This window comes from Chiroxiphia lanceolata, chromosome 8 (assembly GCF_009829145.1).
Source record: "Chiroxiphia lanceolata isolate bChiLan1 chromosome 8, bChiLan1.pri, whole genome shotgun sequence".
NCBI lineage: Eukaryota > Metazoa > Chordata > Aves > Passeriformes > Pipridae > Chiroxiphia > Chiroxiphia lanceolata.
Genome location: NC_045644.1, coordinates 37,550,407 through 37,568,726, shown reverse-complemented (window position 1 = coordinate 37,568,726; position 18,320 = coordinate 37,550,407). Strand labels below are relative to the sequence as shown.

The following is an 18,320-nucleotide window of genomic DNA, read 5'->3' as shown; positions in this document are numbered from 1 at the left end:
TAATGTTTTCCCGTGATAACTAACACTCCTGGGAGGTGGCTCCAAGATATGCAGAGAGGTAATGCAGATCCTGAGCCTTGAATGCAGCAAAATTGATTAAAAAAAAGTCAAATCAATCAATAAACTGCCAGTCCACCCCCATTAACTCATCCCTTTGGATGCACAGGCTGCGAGAGCCGCAGGGTTATTTATTTATCAGTGTGGAAAGACAACGCTGGTCAACTCATTCTCAGGTCACCCCTGCTTCCCATGGTTGGGATGCTCCTGCACCTTTCAAAGGTATTTTGTAAAAATAATGAGCATATGATGGATCCCTTCTGATCCTAACTCTGTTTTTCGGGGATGTGCACAGATGGGAGGAAGGCTGTGCAGTGTTTGCAGCTGCAAACATTACTCAGAGCTACAGTCCCACCAAAGCATTAAGGATCCATTCCAGCAAGGAGTTTCAAATCCCCAGGGATGTGAGGCTCAGCCCTGGGTTTTGGGCTCTGGGAGGCTTTGGCAGCCCAGAGAAAACCTCATCGGATCTGAGAAGTCCCACGTCAGGAGTTTGACCTGTTACAAAAATATTCCAGCCTTAACGTGTGTCCTGTGAGAGTCAACATAAAAGTATGGGAAAGGAGGGAGAGAGGGAGAAATGAAAACTATGCTTGGAGAGATGGACAGCTGGACCTGGGGGGTGGTTCAGGGAACAAGGAGGGAAACACAAGCACTTCCTTCACTTTCCCAAATCTTTACATGTTTTCCTTCACCACCAGCACTTGTCAGGAGCTGGAGCTTCAAAGTGGCAGAAGGCAGGGTTAGATGGGATATTAGGAAGAAATTCTTGGCTGTGAGGGTGGTGGGGCCCTGGCACAGGTTGCCCAGAGAAGCTGTGGCTGCCCCTGGATCCCTGGAAGTGTCCAAGGCCAGGTTGGACGGGGCTTGGAGCAACCTGGGCTGGTGGAAGGTGTCCCTGCCCATGGCAGTGGGATTGACTAGATGATCTTTAAGGTCCCTTCCAACCCAAACCATTCCATGATTCTAGGATTCTCTGGTCATCCACTAGTACTCTGCTGCTTGGTCCCCGCTCCCAAGGACCCCTCAATCCATCAGGATGAACCACATTCCTGCCTTAGGGACTTCTCTGCCAGCCGGAGCTCCCGGCCAAGCCACTTGCTGTGACTGGGAGCATCCAGCAGTACAGACCTCTCCTTTCCCGGCTGCACGGGATATTTTGGCAAAATGCTCAGCAGATCCCACAGGCAGCAGGAAAGGATTCTCCATGACAACCTGGTGCAGCCCCAGCTGGCAAGAGGAGGGCTGCAGCCAGGGCAGGAAGGAGCACAGACAGAGCTGCTGTCAGAGCAGGAGCTTTGATCCATGGTACACAGCCCCCGACTCTCAGCGATGGCTCTTCCCACCTGCAGTACCTACAAACAGTCCCCAGGTCTGAGAAGAGCTCCCTGGCCCAAACCATGCACCCTCAGGCAATATTAGATGCCCCAGGAGAAACAGCAATATTTTTCACAAGCATTAACAAATAGACTCACCACCACCCTCCCAGCACTGTACATCTTTCCTCAGCCTCACTGGAGGAGCAGCAGGACCACGAGCAGCTTAGAAACAGCTCATTAAAGGACTAAGACCAAGAAGTTGTATTATTCCAAGATGGGATTTAATCCCCTAAATCTTCCTTATAAAGCAGTGCTAAATCCTACTCTCCTCCAGCTCGCAGGTACCCCCCTCCAGTCTCTGAACTGAAGGGTTAACCCTAAACCCCAGCCCCTGTTTAGTCTAGGGTTTAGGAAGGGATCTCTACCTAACTGATACTAGCTCAGCAGCTACCTTTAGGGTTAACTCAGAAAGCACATGTGGAACCAGACTGCCCAAGGCCATGGACTTCCCTTAACAGCCAGATAGAAATAATTGATTGAGGGCAAAAAAAGTCATATCCAAAGGGCTTGGTGCTTGCTGCTGTGGGGACTGTGACCCAGGTTTTGGGGTTGCTGGGGACAGGGGGAATCAGCAGGGCCAGCATCCCCTCAAGTGCTCCAGTGCCTCTGGAAGGAGAACAGGGCATCATCTCCTCTCTCCCCATCAGCCCACCCTGGAGCTGGTTCAGGCCAGCAGAGGGGATGGAAACGGGCCCAGAGAGCAGTTTGCAGGCTTGGCACAACTCCTCCTGCCCTCTGCAGATGCCATTATGCAAGTCAGTGTCTTCAGAGAAACCTCTCCCCCCCCCCGAAAAATACCTGCTCAGCAAAGGGCTCTGGCAAAGGGACCCACATCCCTGAAGACATGGGACAAAGATCTTCTTATCCCTCTTGCCCATGTGGTTACATGCCCAGCCTGTTTAACACTGTCACCTGGCAAGAAAGGCTCTCCTATTTCATTTAAAAGGGAATTTTTCCACCTATAAACAGCCCAGCCCTTCAGGCTCGCTGTGAATTAAGGGCAAACCAGCCCACAGGACCTCCCCCATCGCTGCCACACCAAGGGGACAATACCAATATTTTACAATGAAAGAAACATTAAACCCCTGTGTATCCTCTCCAAACACTCAGTGAACTCACCCCTGTGCGTGGCACCCCCCTCAGACCCTCGCTGGTGCTGGGAGCAGGGAATGCTGCCTACCTAAATCCCTGCAAGCCTCTGGCCAGCCCCGAGCCTGCAGCCCCAGACGCGAGATCCCGACAGCAAACCGCACTGGCAACGAGGTCTAGACCTCGCTGTTCTTCAGGGAAGGAAAACAAAGGGAGAGACACGAGAAGAATTTGCCAAACCAGCAGAACAGCTGACATTTCAAAACCCCAGATCGCTTACTCAGAACAGCCAAGTCATCTTTAAACTCCTTTCTTTTATTCCCTTCCTCAGTTTTCATGCTGGTGGATTCACCCTGAGCCTCTTTTCTGGGGCTGAGGGATTAGGAATGGAGGGAAAAGTCCCCCTGACCACATTTTTGGGCTTGCATGCCCTGCAGGGATGCACAAAGCTGTTGTCAACACCTCTGCAAGGGCTGAGCAGAGGAACAGAGGAACAAGAGGGAAGGGGAGGTTTGCTCTGCAGGGCACAACTATAGATTTTATCAGAGCTCTCTCACCAACAAGGTATGTTGTCCCAAAATCATAGCAACAAGCACATAAGCCTATAGAGAGGGTGGGAAAAAGTGCATGGACACACAAGAGACATCAGAGGTATTTTTGTTATTATCTCCCACAAAACCCCATACACCAGAAGGACCAGAATTTTCCCATTATTTTGGATTGGCTTCCTGAAACAGCAGCAAGCTCATGCCTTGAGCAATCCACGTTCCAGCTTGGCTTTTCAGATAAGCCCAGGTTAAAATTAAAGCTGAAGGTTTAATTTTTTTCCCCCAACCCTCTCCTACGTGGGGTCTCAGTAGCACTCTTTGTTGCTCAGCCCTCAGGAACAATAATTTCAGCTGGAGTCAGGCAAGTCCCAGCCTGGAGAGGGCTCTGACTCATGGGGTTTCCCTAGTAACCCGAAACAATGGGAAAACACCAAGTACCTTTGCATCCTTAACCAAATCATGGGCGATATCCGACAAAAACCCAGCAGACCGGTTAAGACCAGGTCCAGGCTTAACACAGCCCATAGCTTGGCTTCTCCCACTGGAGTGGGGCCATCCTCAGACTTGAGAGGACCAGGGACGAGTGGTGGGAAGTCCAGAGGAGAAAACCAAGGAGCCCAACTGAAGGACCAGAGGCTGCAAAGCAGAACAGGACACAAAGTATCTCCTCTCCTCTACCCCTTAAGTGGTGCTGGATCCCCTCCTGGTTCCCAGCCCTCGCTCCCAGCAGGCACTGTGGCTGGGGGATGCTCATTTTCCTTCAGTAACACCCCAATCCCAGCCACAGGCAGCAAGCAGGAGATGGGAATGGCTTCTCCAAGCCACCACAACACCAAATATTCATTCCAATAGCCCAGTGACAGGGAGAGGGACAAGGTTTGGTCGGGTGGACACCACGACGTTCAGCTTGGAGCACCAAAACATGCTCAGCGAGCAACGGCAAAGGAAGCACTTCCCACTCCCGCCAACCTGACCCCAAATTCCTGTGTGGCATCCGAGCTAAGAAGGGAAGGGCAGGCTGGGAATGCAGGCTGGGAGCTCTCAGAGAAGGCAGCCTGCCTGCAGGGAAGCTCTTAGGTGCACAAAAGGAGCAGTCATCCTCCTGTCAGCTTCCCGGGATGGACACAGCGCCCTTGAATGAAAAGCATCCACATTTCTGGCAGCGCAATAAGGGCTGTGAGGGTTTTTGTTAAAAAAAAAAAAAAAAAAAAAAAGAGAGAAGAGTTCTCCGTGACAAATCATTTATCACTGAGCTTCAGCTGACACCGAGTTCCTAATAAAGGAGTTTGTGCCTTGGGAAGAGCCGCAGGACCCCACCTACAGCAGGGCTGGGAAGGGGCACATGTCCCACCACCCCCTTGGCACCCAATGGAGACCCCAGAAAGAGCCAGGAAAGTTTATTATCAACTTCCAAGCTCGCTGCCCCCTTTCCTTGGGATATATCTCGATAGGAAAACTCCTAGACAAGAAAACTTTCCCAACATCTCCCCGACTTACTCCAGCCCAGCTCATGAAGTCCTTTCCTCGTTAGAGGGCTGGCCAAGTCCCTTCTCCTTCCCCTTGCCTCCAACTAATGGGATTAGTGTTCAGCTGTGTGGTCCCAGCACGCTCCTCCCCACCACCTTCCTCTCTCCCTCCCTCTGCCATCCAGGCCAGAAAGCAGGACGCTCTTTTTTCTGCTGAATCGGGTATTTTAAGGAATCTGAGCCGGTAAGGAAATGAGGCGCGCCGAGGGAAGAGGAGGCGGACGGAGGTCACGGCAAAGCTGGGAAGAAAACACACTAAAAACCAGAAAGACAGAAGGGGGGGGGGAAGAATATACAGAAGGAAATAACGCTTGGGGGAAGTATTTGTTGCATGTATTATCCCTGGGGGTTTTTTTCCTCCCTTTTATTGATGCTGCTTTTTTCCCCCCTTTATTTAATTCATTAAAGTCTCCAGCGCCGCCTGTAATTGAATAGGCAGCATCCTCCCTTCTCCCAGCACAGCACCCCGTGCATTCACTCCCTGAAAAGTCCTGCCTGCAGGGAAGGAACCATGAAATGTGCCTGAAAACCAACCTTTTGATTAGAGCTGACAATCCCCGGGCGCTCAAACCGTCCCTCCCACCCCCCACAAGAGGGGAAAGGAAAAACGACATCATCTCCGACCCCCATAACGTGGGAAGAGCCTGAGGTCAGAGCAGGGAACCCTGTGGCTTCCCACTTGCAGGAGGATTTAGTAAACCAATGGGAGAGACACTCAGAGAGGGAATTTGAGTGATGCCAAGAGCAGCCGACCACAGGCATCGTGACAACGTGCCGGAGAATAAAACACTGCAACGAAGGCATTTGCTTCTTAAAGCCAACACTTTCTCTGTTTTGGAGCAGCCACATCACTCATCCTCCACCCCATCACCCTCTAATCCCGCAAATCCTTACCCCCATGTTGATAACTTCTCCTTCATAACTGAAAATATGGCAGAAATAATGCCCAAACCAACAACCAACCACCCAAAAACCAAAAGCACCTTCATAACTTCGTTATTTCTGAACTGGCTGAGCCTTTTCAACATTTTCCATCGCCACGTAAAAGAGTACTTAAAGAAAAATAAATAAACAGAGGTGAGGATGAAGCATGGAAAACAAAACAAAACTGGGAGAGAGAAAGAGATCCTTGAACATGTACCCTCTTTGCTGATATTCAGGTGCTGGCAGAACAAACCTCCTGTAAGATGGCTACCTGAATAAATATTGATCCCTCCACATCTCTCAGGACTCAGGGAATATGGATGTTTCTATCTTAGAAAGGAAAGAAAAGGGATGTAGGGAACCAGCACAGGCTTCCCCATCCCTCCAAGTGAGGAGAGTTGCAGAAGCTGTAAAGTAAAGCTGCTCTAAACTCCTTTTCAAACAAACCTAACTAACCCTCAGGGTGCACAAGTTTTCCAAGGAGCATGAAAAAGCTTCTGAAAAGTTATAAAAATATTTCCTCTGCCAACAAATATTACTCAAAATAAATTATCAACATTATCATTACAGAATAAATAATAAAATACCATAATTTCTAACTAAATAAGGAACAACCATTCTCCTTTCTATCATTTCACAGAATCATAGAATCAGTCGGGTTGGATGGGACCTCTGAGGTCATCAAGTCCAACCCTTGATTCACTACTGCCATGGTTCCCAGACCATGGCACTAAGTGCCTTGGTCTTAAACACCTCCAGGGATGGAGAACCCACCACTTCCCTGGGCTGTCCATTCCAATGGCTGAGCAACCTCTCTGCAAAGAATTTCTTCCTAATATCCAACCAAAACCTCCCCTGGCACAGCTGAAGACTGAGCCCTCTTGTCTTACTGATCGTTGCCTGGGAGAAGAGACCAACCCCCCCCTGACTCCCCCCTCCTGTCAGGGAGTTGCAGAGAGTGAGGAGGTCTCCCCTGAGCCTCCTCTTCTCCAGGCTGAGCCCCCCCAGCTCCCTCAGCCTCTCCTCACAGCACTTGTGCTCCAGTCCCTTCCCCAGCCTCGTTGCTCTCCTCTGGACCTGCTCCAGGACCTCAATGTCCTTCCTGAGCTGAGGGCCCAGAACTGGACACAGCACTCCAGGGGTGGCCTCAGCAGTGCTGAGTACAGGGCAAGAATCACTGCTCTGGTCCTGCTGCCACACTGTTCCTGAGCCAGGCCAGGATCCATTGGCCCTCTTGTCCCCCTGGGCACACTCTGGCTCCTGTTCAGCTCCCTGTCCATCCCCACTCCCAGCTCCCTTCCTGCCTGGCTGCTCTCCAGCCCCTCTGTCCCAGCCTGGAGCTGCCGGGGGTTGTTGTGGCCAAAGGGCAGGACCCAGCACTTGGCCTGGTTGAACCTCATCCCCTTGGAATCAACCCATGGATCCAGCCTGTGCAGGTCCCTCTGCAGAGCCCTCCTGCCTTCCAGCTGATTGACACTCCCCCTCAGCTTGGTGCCATCTGCAAATTTGGTAATGGCAGACTCAATCCCCTCATCTAAATCATCAGTAAAGATATTAAACAGAACTGGGCCCAACACTGATCCCTGGGGGACACCACTGGTGACTGGATCCCAGCTGGATGCAGCTCCATCCCCACCACTCTCTGGGCCCGGCCCTCCAGCCAGCTCCTGACCCAGCACAGAGTGCTCCTGTCCAAGCCGTGGCTGCAGCTTTTCCAGGGGTGTGCTGTGGGACACGGTGTCCAAGGCTTTGCTGAAGTCCAGGCAGACACATCCACAGCCTTCCCCTCATCCACCAGGTGGGTCAGTTGGTCATAAAAGGAGATCAGGTTGGTCAGACAGGACCTGCCCTTCCTAAACCCGTGCTGGCTGGATCTGATCCCTTGTCCATCCTGTAGGTATTGTGTGATTGCACTGAGGATGATCTGCCCCATAACCTTGCCAGGCAAGGTGAGAGATCTTGATGATGAGAAGGAGACGGTCTCAGTCAGGAGAAAGAGAAAATGCTCTTGGTCTTGGATGACAGAGAGCGACAGCAGCAACACACCAGCCCCTGCTGTTGGCCAGGGGAACATGACAGAGGTAAACACCAAAGGACTCTGCTTTCCATCCCTCCAGTTCCCACAGCTGTCAAATGCCAGAGCCAGTCGCGTGAAGGCACAGCCCTTCCTGCAGCACTCCTTCCCCTCCCAAACCCATTTTTTCCAAGGGTGACAGATTTGCAGCATCAGAAGAGCACTAAGCCAAGGGAAGGGTGGGAGTCACATCCTCCCCCCAAAAGCCAAGCCTTACTATGTTCATGAGGGTGAGGACGTAGTTCTGGACGTGCTCCTTGCCATGGAAGCGCACGACTGAGTCATCCACAGCCAGCAGGACCTCGATGTTGTAGTCATCCTTCCTGGCATGGCGCCTCTTGCGCTCCGTGTCCCCCAGGCGCTCCGTCAGCAGCTCCAGGGAGTTGGGGAGGTCACCCACCTGCACCCCGGGCACTGGGCAAGGCATGGAGGGCAGAAAAACAAACAGCCACTGAGGTGACCTGGCACCATGGCGGCACTCCACAGAAGCAGAAGCGAAGCAGGGAAAACAGACAGGATATTTAATTCCAAACAGGATATTTAACTCTGACTGGCTGCTCTGGGGTGCGGAAATGGCTCTGAATTGAAGTACCAGGGTTAAAATGCACATTAGTGGTCGGACTCTGATCCTAAAGGTCTTTTCCCACCTAAATGGTTCTACGATCTGTTTGATTCCACAGTTCACAGAATCGTCATAGAATCACAGAATGGTTTGGGTTGGAAGGGACCTTAAAGCTCAAGTTCCGTGGGCAGGGGCACCTTCTACTAGATCAGGTTTGCTCCAAGCCCCATCCAATCTGGCCTTGAACTCTTCTAGGGACGGGGCAGCCACAGCTTCTCTGGGCAACAACTTCCAGTGCCCCACCACCCTCATTTCACAACATGGAGGTGATTAAACCAAGGCTGGGCTCCAAGCCCAGCACTGTCACTCCTTTCTTCTCTCTAACAACCCAGCTGGCAGCTAAAACCAGTACGAGTCAGGGGAAGGAGAAATCCTCTCCCCACTTATTATCAGTTGCTGGGACAGAGCAGATTCCAGCAGCCCCTACCTTCAGGGTGGAGGTCGTGGCGCGGCGCGGCGCTGTCCTGCCGGATGGCTGACCGGCGATACACCACGTGGGCCCTCCCGTGCTCCTCCATCTCCTGCTGCCCCCTCTCCAGAGGCTCGATGAAGAACTCGTTGCTGTCTGTCCGAATCAAGCCAGCCTGGACTCCACAAGGAAATTAAGGGGAAAAAAAAGGTGGCTTTGTATAGGCACAGGCAGACATATACACTCAACACATGCATTAAAGATTGATGCAGAACACACATAATTATGAAGACCACCCCAAATAAACCTGTCTTGTTACTGCTGCGTGACACTGGGATGGCTCCATTACCATGCTAATCTATGACAACCCATAATTTCTCCTGCAGATGGGAAAAAAAAATTTAAAAAGAAGGGAAAAACTAACCAACCAGAAAAACAAACAAAACCAACCAAACAAAACAACAACAACAAAAAACAACCTGGCTGCAATTCAAGTTATGTCTTTAAATGGCAATGAAACTCTGTTCTTCTCATCAGCAATAAGTTCTGCTGAACCTTGAACTCAAGGGATAACAGGATACACACACACCACTTCACCTCCCTGCACCCTCCCCATCCCATTCCCATAGCGCCAGTGAGGAAATCTGCCATTTCACCAACCCTAAGAGCTGCAACAAGAAGAAGAAAAAAGAAACTGTGCTCTCTCTGCCCCACAAAGCGCAGGGGAATTAGCGCAGGGGAATCCCGTCGGAGGAGAAGCTGGAAAGCATTACAACTCCACCTCCCAAACACAGGGAAGATCAATGAGAGGGCAAACATCCCTGGAAATGTTGTCCTGGCTACCGACCTGCTCCTAATTAACACCAAGCTCCCATCAAATCCCTCTTACATCAGCCTGAGCACTCAAACCCCGCAGTGCCGGCCGGCTCAGACCTCAGGCAAGGAAAAGGATCACTGGGATTTGGCTTCCATCCCGTGGGCAGCACCCCTCCCAGCCCAGAATTTTTCACAGCTCCCTCCACCACGCACGCGTGCGTTCCTTCCTCCGGCGCTGCTCGCTCTTGAATTGTTGCCTGGAAAGCACCAGCAGAACATATGGATCTGTTCTTACAGCAAAGCCTTCAGCAGCTCATACCTACTGGAGTCCTCATCAGGGTTTTGATTGGAATGGTTTTCATCAAATCAAATCAAATCAAATAAAAATAAAATGTATACAGAGATGTATATTGGACAGAGTTTGGGGCTCTTCCAAGCCCGCCTGGATCTTCGGATCCCCTTTCCATTCACATACTGTTGGATTCATCATGGCATCGGCCAGTCTGGCTCTCTTAGACTTCATCAAATTTCCTGCTCCACTTGGGTTTTAGTGGCTGCTTAACTCCTCTGCAAAGCAGATTTTTGGCTGGTTTTGTTTTACACCTCCTTCCCAAGGAATGTAAGTACTTGCCTGACACACATATGTCAGATCCTTCCCACAGGAGACGTTCAGGTCAACCCAGGGCAGGGCCTCTCCAGCCGGGGATTGTCCCACTACCCTCAGCCAAGGAGATCAAGACCACAGCCAGGTTCAATCAAGAATCTGGAGCACCAGGCAAGGTGGCAGTGATGAGGCAGAGAACAAGCCAGGGACTGAACCCACAAGTCAGGTTCAGTGATAGCTGAAGAGTCCATGATGATGGGGCAGGTCACAGAATCATGGAATCAGTAAGGCTGGGAAAGCCCTCTAAAATGATCAACTCCAACCACTCCCCCAGCACTGCCAAGGCCACCACTAAACCATGTCCCCAAGCGCCACATCCATGCGGCTTTTAAATCCCTCCAGGGTTGGTGACTTCACCACTGCCCCGGGCAGCCGGTGCCAGCACTTGACAAGCCTTCCCATGAAGAAATTTTTCCTAATTTCCCAGTCTAAGCCATTGCCCTTAACTGTATTACAAGAAAAGGAGAAGAAGCAACCCCTGCCCCAGGAGGAGCTTTGCTGGGACGCCACCACCCCCTCCCAGCCCTGCCACGGGGCGTTTCACCCCGGACCAGGCACCCCAAAGCCGGTTTATGGGTTTAGGGCGAAAGCCGGGACTCGCTGAGTCAGGCGGCCGGAGGAAAGCTGTGCCGCCGCGCCGGGGCAAGGCTGGATTAAAATGTGAAAGAGCCTGGTCCCGAGCCACAGCCCACTTGGGTCTGAGCTGCTCTACAGCTCGTGACTAATTACAGATGGCTCAAGAAATAAAGCAGCCCAGACTTTCTCCCAAAGGCGGGATGCAACACGCTGCCGACCGACGGCTGGTGGTGACCCATGGCAAAGCGGATAACGCGAGGATTTGTGTGCCCATCTGATCAGAGCAGCCCAAGGAATGAAACAGAAACCACACAGCACTCACCCTGGCATTCACAAAAATAAATTAAAAACCAGAACAACTCAAAAAACACCATTGCAGGCCATGCACCAACCTGCCTGGTCTTAAAGAGGAGCAGCTCGGGTCGTATTTCAGCATTTTGGGAAGGTTATAACTGTAGGCAGCCAATAAGAAAGGCCAGACACCACCTAGAAAGCCATACTCAGCTTTCCTTGGGCTCTTTCCAAGAGATCAATCCCATCCTCAGTGATCAATTTGCCATGTGCTCTCCCATCCTTGATTTTAATTTGGTTTAATAATACCAAATTGAATTAGATTGATTGGTGGGACCATCATGCCTATTTCTAACATGAGATGCTGTCTGCAGCTCTCAGTGAAGGTAAGCACCAAACCAGAAAATGGCCCTTTAAAGACAATTCCACTGGAAAGAGGGAAAACATACTTTTTTTATTTTCTTTTAAGGAAAACACCACGCTCACTCCTGTCAGCTCACAGAGGGTGAAGTCTCTTTTCCAGCTCTCCTGAAGCTCCCCAGGCTACAGGAGAGATGAAATCCAGCCTCACTAAGGGGGAGCCCCCCAGAACCCTGGATAAGCAGCTCGTCCACCACCATTGGGTGAAAAGCTCCAACTCCCACAGGAATTCAGGAAATTCTGACACTTCAACAGAGCTGAGATGTGGAAAAATTAATAAAGCTGCTGCACTCAGCCAGAGAAGCAAACAGTGCCGAAGGGGGAAGCCAGCTGCGTGCATAGTATGTATTTTTCCTATGAGATTCACACTTAATTTGGACAAAAAGTCCTAGAAAACCAGGCAGTGTGAACACAGACACCATCACTAACACCACTGCCCTTCCATCCAGGGATTGCCTGGTGAGAGCATCGGGTGGGGGGGTCAGTAGAAGGGTGCATGGTCCACAGGTGCTCCATCACCATTTTGGTACCTCTCTGTCTGCAGCACAGGCTTTGCAGCCTATCAAATTCAACACTTTGCCCTCCTCGACTCCTCTTCCCCACTCTTGGTGCCAAGGTAAGAGATTTTTGGGATGGCTACAGACCCTGCTTTGTCAGGTGACACAAGCCAGGACTCCCGGTGGGGTGAGGACACGGAGGCACTCTCAGTGCTGATTGATTAGGTCTTCAGCCCGAACAGGGCTTGGTTTGCAACTCACTGCCAAAAATTAGGATTATCCTCTGGGAGAAAAGCCCTTGCACCCATATAAGACCCAAACCAGCTGAGGCCAGTGGGACATCTCACACCTTCTTTCTTCCCAAAATTAACCCTACAGTTATAGGAGCTGCAAGGAAAATCCTGGAAGACAACCCCCTTTTTTTTTTTTTTTTCCACTGGTGCATCAGTCTGGGGACTATTTCTCCCCTCATTCCCTATGAATTACTGTTCCTGAGGTCTTTTGTGCTCTGCTTATCTGCTGCCACCCATCTGAAGCAAACCAGGGCGCCAGGGCTGGAAAACGCTGGCTCTACAGTTTACAGGACTATGGCGAAAAAACCCGGAGGAAAAGCCAGCCATAAAAAGCAAATAGGGTGCCTCTGGGTGATAATCCTTCACCCATCTCTGCAACCAGCAAAGTAGGAAGGAAACAAGGCCGACCACACACTGCTGAAGCCAGCATGGAAAGATATGGGATGCCTCCGCTGCAGCGAGACGTGTCCGCCGGGGGAGATTTTTGTCTAATGCTACTTTACCAGTTAGGAATTTGGTGGCTTAGATCAGCTTTGAAATTATGTTATGGGCGACAGCACCTTCCCACCCTGGTACGAGACACCCTTGCAAAAAAAAAAAAAAAAAAAAAAAAAAAAAAAAATCAAAGGGCAGATTTTCACGCGTGGACGCCTGCGGCGAATAACAGGCGAGGAAGGTGCCACGGGCTTGGCACCTGGGGAAAGAATCGGCTCCGCTTCCACAGCTAAATATGGCTCGAGGAAAGGCTTTGTGCGCACTGTCTTTTTCAAGAAACTGGGTTGTTTTTTTTATCCCCCCCCTCGTTATTTATAATCTCGGTCTCCGTTTGTACACGGGCTAATCTCTTTGTGTACACAGCCCTCATCCACGGCATCCCAGAACGCTTCCTCTGACCGCAAACCAGCGGCCGAGCGCGGTCCTGCGCCTCCCACGCACGCTATACTGGGATACCAAAGCCACAGTCCCCTCCCCGAGCTGGTGGGTAACTTCCAGAAGAAGCCCACAGCAATTCCAGGGTCCTTGCTTAAGGAAGAGCTTCCTCCAACTGCTGCTCCCCACATTAAGTTAGTGGGGAGCACCTTAGGAGCAGTCCTGACTGTGTACAGCCCTCCCAGATGTTCTACTGCTTCTCTGACAGATCATAAATGTCATCCTCCCACCCCATCCACACCCAGCACCGTGTTTCTGTTCTGTTTCTTGCTCCATTTCCTAAATCAAGCTCTCTTCGCTGCTTTTTGGGGGTCCCCTTGGGCTCCCAACTCCTCCAAAGCAGACGGATCCTGAGCAGACTGTAGCTGTCAGACTGACTTAAGCCAGAGGATCACACAGCCAGAAAATCCATGGAAGAGGGAAGCCAACTGTGACATTGGAGGTATCACAAAATCCTCTTTACTGGGGGAGGAGGAGAGCCCCTGCTTGGGCTCTGTCCTCCCAACCTCTTCCCCCAGCCTCATGCCCCTCCCCAGATGATGGGAAATTCCTGGTTGAGGCCAGGATATCTATTTGTTGGCCACAGAGCAAAAAATACGCTGCAGGAAGAAAAGAAAAATCCTTACCCTGGAGAAAGGTCACTTCTTCCTTTATGTGGGCTCAAAAGGGTGGGCTTGGGGTACCGTGGGTGGCCAGACAGGCATGGCTGCATAAATCCACACGGAAACACATCCTGTGGCACAAGCTACGTCCTAACCCAGCACTGCTGCTACTATCTGCAGCCAAGGGATGGCAACAATAACAACAAACCCCACCTGGGGAGGTGTGCAAGGGGCTGAGAAGGGAAAAAACTTGGGGCTAAAGGCCTAGGAAAGTTAAATTCCGGATGCTAACAGCATCCAGGGCTCCAGGGAAGAGAAATCCCCTTGCTGCTTCCTGCATGCAGCAGGACAAGGATCGGCTGTCAGCTGCTTCCAGCATCCCTTTGCTCATGATGCCAAAGGGAGTGAGATCGTCCATGGAACCTCCACACTTCAAATCCAGGTCTCCATTCCAGACACATCACTTATTTGCTGGAGCTATAGGAAATGCCTTTAAAGCTCCCAAGCCCGCCCAAATTCTCCAGCCCCAGTGCAATCAATCCGTGTCACGGAGAAATGTCTGCAAGTTCACAGCCTCAGCAAAATTCCCAACAGGATGCTTCAAAAGGTGTGGATTACGCACTGAAAAAATTGAAGTACTATATGTAGGCAAAATATGTATTTCTGGTTTTGCTGCTCTATCATTTCTGCTTGTACAGTAACACTGGGTGCTGTATAAAAAGAAAGGAATGCCAAACTTTTTGTGCTAGTAATCAAAATTGGCTTAAGGAACTCCCAGAATAAAGCAACCAAAAAAGAAATATATAAAAAGAACCAAAAGAAAAAAAAAAAGCTCAAAATAAGACATTTATTCCAACCCAGGAGTAACACTGAGTGGTACCAGGAGGAAACAGCCAACGCTGGCACCTAAAACAAGACTTAAACTGGCTCAAAGGAAATCTGAAGGGCAACGGGCCAAAGGTATTAAAAAATGAGCGATTCCCCAAGCGTATCAGAGGTAGGAAACCCACAAGCAGAGCAGACGCCGGGGATAAGGAGGTAACAGAGCCATTTGAAGGAATTAAAGCCCTGTGGTAGCAAGTTACTAATGCTGAACTGTGCTCAGAAAGCCAGGAGGCTCTGAGCATGAGAACGATTAGAAAAAAAAAAAAAAAGAGAAGCCTTCCCTTAGAAAGACACTTGGTGGAAGCCAGACTGCACCTAACAGTGATTTCAGGAGATGCTCCAGCTCCCTCAGCATCGTTTAAGAGGTGGGAAATGCAGAGAAAAAGTTCCTGGGGCGGTCCCAAGGTACAACACAGGCAAGCAAGGACAGAGCAGCACCACCCAGCGTGGTGTACCCATTCCAGAGGCAGGGCACAGCCCGTGGGTGTAACAGCATGTGGCACAGTCCACCTCCGGGCAGGAGGCAGCTCAAGCACGGGACTGGCAATTTTTTCAAGCCCTTTAAATAAATATCCCTGCTCAGCCAACGGAAGGAAGGAGCAGGCAGGTAGAACCCTGTGCCAGCGTGGGGAAAGGCGACCTGCCAGGTAAAGGGCGGTGAATGCCGTGGGCACCTAAAGCATCACCAAAAAAATCAGGTTTCAGGACACCACCATTCACCTCTTAAGAGAAAACCACACCAAAACACAGGCACCACACACGAGTTGCCCCGCCAGCCCCCAGCTCACCAGTCCGTCGCAGTTGCTGATGGCCACGGCGGCTCCGGGCATGCCGGAGATGTCGCCGGTGAAAAGGCACCGCTGCTGGAGGGGTTCCCGGAAAAGCACCTCAAAATCCTCCTGCCATTCAGCCACGGCGCCCGGGGGCAGCAGCCGCCGGTTGGGCCTCAGCCGGAGGTGCAGCTCCTTCCCAAAAACCGTGACGTTGAAGTAGAGCAGGCGGCGCGGGGGGGGCTCATCTGGGGGGCTGCGGGGGACGCGGCGGTGGGATGGGGAGGGATCGGGGGGACAGGCGGGATCGCCGATCCCCGCCACCGCCTCGCCGGACACCACGTGCGAGAGGAAGCGACCCCGGCAATCGGTGCTGAACGGGACGATCACACCATACTCGCGGAGTTTGCCGGACAGGAGCAGCTCTGCGGAGACAAGACGGAGGGAAAGAGCCGCGGGCACGGAGCATCCCGCTCGGGCAGCGGGATCTCGGCGGCCAACCCAACTCGGGGAGCCTTTGGCGAGCCCCGCCGGAGCTCCATAAACCCAACAACTGCTTTTCCGTCCCAACACGGCTCCGCTTTGTAGTTTTAAGCGGGTGCGTCCAACGTAGCAGAAGGAACTCGGGCTGACGTCCCCTCGCACGCCAAGCACGCCAACTATTTCTCGCCCAGGCTCCATCTCCCCCAATTCCCACTGAAACCAAACAACCCCCCCCCCGCCGGCGGATTCTCCCCTTCTCCCCATCCCGCGGGGCGCAGCCACCTGTCAGTCCCCCCCCGCCCACCCCGCCCCGGCGGGGCCCCCCGTCCCCGGGGCAGCGGCCGTACCTGGGGCGCTGCCGGCGGCCAGGCAGCCGTGCAGGGGGACGAGGCAGGAGAGCACCAGCCGCAGATAATCCATTTGGGGCCGGCGGCGGGATGCGGCGGGATGCGGGGGCCGGCGGGATGCGGGGCGGGCGGCGCCCGGCGACCGCCTCCCCCCGCCGCCGCCGCGGCCGCCGGAGCTCCCGCCGCCGCCGCTGCCGCCTCCGGGGCGGCGTGGGGCGGGTCGGGGGCCGGGTCTGGCCGAGGGGGTGGGAGTTGCGGGCTTGTTTTAATTAATTTCCTTTCGATTTTTTAAATATTTTTTCCCTTTTTTTTCTTTTTTTTTTTATGTAATTTACTTTTTGTTATTGAACAAGCGCCCCCCACCAAAAAAAAAAAAAAAAAAAAAGTTCTCGCGTTGCCTCCGGATCGTTCTTTTCTTGGAGATTTAAAAAAAAAAAAAAAAAAAAAGCCTTTTCGGGCAGCCCGCCCTCCCTCCCACTATCCCTCCTCCTCCTCCCCGCCATCCCTCCTCCCCACCCCTCCCCGCCCCGCGGCCGCCCGGCTCCAGCGCTGCCCGAACAAAGGCGAGGCGCGCCGGGAGCCGGGGAGCCCCCCCACCTCGCTGTGCCCCCAGCCCTCTCCCCAAATCCCACCTCCCGGCCCCGCGCGGGAGCGGGACCCCACGCAGGGATGCTCCACAGGGAGAGCCACATCGTCTCCCAGCGCTTAGAGCGCTGCCGCCGCGTGAGATGGAGGTAAACATCCTGTTTGGAAACATCAGGGATGTTTTCCAGATGTGGAAACATCCATAACAGTGAATTTGCAGATGTCCCATCCCTGGAAGTGTCCAAGGCCAGGTTGGATGGGGCTTGGAGCAACCTGGGCTAGTGGAAGGTGTCCCTGCCCATGGCAGGGGCTGGAATGAAATGAGTTTTAAGGTCCCTTCCAACCCAGACCATTCCATGATGCCATTAGTCTTTTTTCTCTCTACCCCTTCTGTTTTAAGGTGGAAACAGATGGGAGAAAGCACTGGTATGAGAGCCATGCCCTTCACACCACTTGGGTTTTCCAAAGGGCATCACCAAAGCTCTGGAGCACGCTGAGTACACGCTGTGCTTCCTCAGGCACCTTCCTTGCCACCACCACCCTCACAAAGGGCAAATAAATTAAGCACTCCCCTAAAAAAGTCTACGGAATTTCAACAAATCCAGCGCCATGGTAAAGGGGCTTCCCACATCACAGAGTCATGGAATGGGTTGGGCTGGAAGGGACCTTCAAGATCATTTCATTTCAATCCCCTTCCATGGGCAGGGACACCTCCCACTAGCCCAGGTTGCTCCAAGCCCCGTCCAACCTGGCCTTGGACACTTCCAGGGATGGGCCATTGATCAACACAGAGGAACACACCTTCTCTTGCTGTTTCCATTTGCTGTGTCCAGCTATTTTTTCCTTCTGGATAGGACTCCAAGGCCAAGCCCAGGGAAGGGACTGTGCTGCAACACCGGTTGTGCGTGGATTATACTCACCTGGAGCCCCAGGGGCTGAGCAACCCAAAACCTGTGTCAAGAGGTAATCCCTGCCTTGAAGACCTTGCTGTCCAAGCTGCCACAGAAGCCAGAGCACAGTGGGAAAGGCGAGCAGGGAAAACAACATGCTAAGCTGATGGGAAATCAGCTCTATCCTTAGGATTATTGCTTTGGATTTCCTTGGTAGGACTTCAATTGGAGATTTTCTCCCAACCCACCAGCACGGTGATGCCAGGAGTGGTAGGAGAGGACCATCATTTGGGAGAAGCCACCTTTGGAATGCCCTGCTTACCTTCACTGCAGGTGTGAATGGATGGTGGGGTTGCTGGGTGCCAGAAGAAGGATCCAGATGTGGGAGTGGGGAACCTCTTGGAGACAGTCCTGCTGAGGCCATTTCTGGTGAAGTGCCAAGGGAAGCGGTGCTTCATCGCTCTCCAGTCGTGTCATCCACAAGGAATTCTGTCAGAGCATCACTGCAGAGGAGGGTGGAGAGTCTTGCCTTCTAGCTGGGTGATTCGGTTGGGTTTTGGGAGGCTGAGGCCTCAGTGACCAAAATCCAACCCAAAACCCCCTGTAGGTAAAACCACAAGATGCATCCAGAGAGATGAATATG

At 52.2% G+C, this 18,320-nt stretch overlaps 1 protein-coding gene across 3 annotated transcripts in view; it reads right to left on the bottom strand.

The window, feature by feature from the left end:
* Nucleotides 1-16,293, bottom strand: part of ADAMTS14 (ADAM metallopeptidase with thrombospondin type 1 motif 14) — a 32,542-nt gene extending 16,249 nt beyond the window's left edge. For all 3 annotated transcript variants that reach the window (XM_032695492.1, XM_032695493.1, XM_032695494.1), the window contains exons 1-4: nucleotides 16,203-16,293; nucleotides 15,391-15,797; nucleotides 8,647-8,803; nucleotides 7,815-8,011 (exon numbers count right to left, since the gene is read on the bottom strand). In XM_032695492.1, coding sequence (XP_032551383.1) covers nucleotides 7,815-8,011; nucleotides 8,647-8,803; nucleotides 15,391-15,797; nucleotides 16,203-16,275 — 834 coding nt within the window. In that variant the 5' untranslated portion in view covers nucleotides 16,276-16,293. The remainder of the gene's footprint in view (nucleotides 1-7,814; nucleotides 8,012-8,646; nucleotides 8,804-15,390; nucleotides 15,798-16,202) is intronic.
* Nucleotides 16,294-18,320: the final 2,027 nt, after the last annotated feature.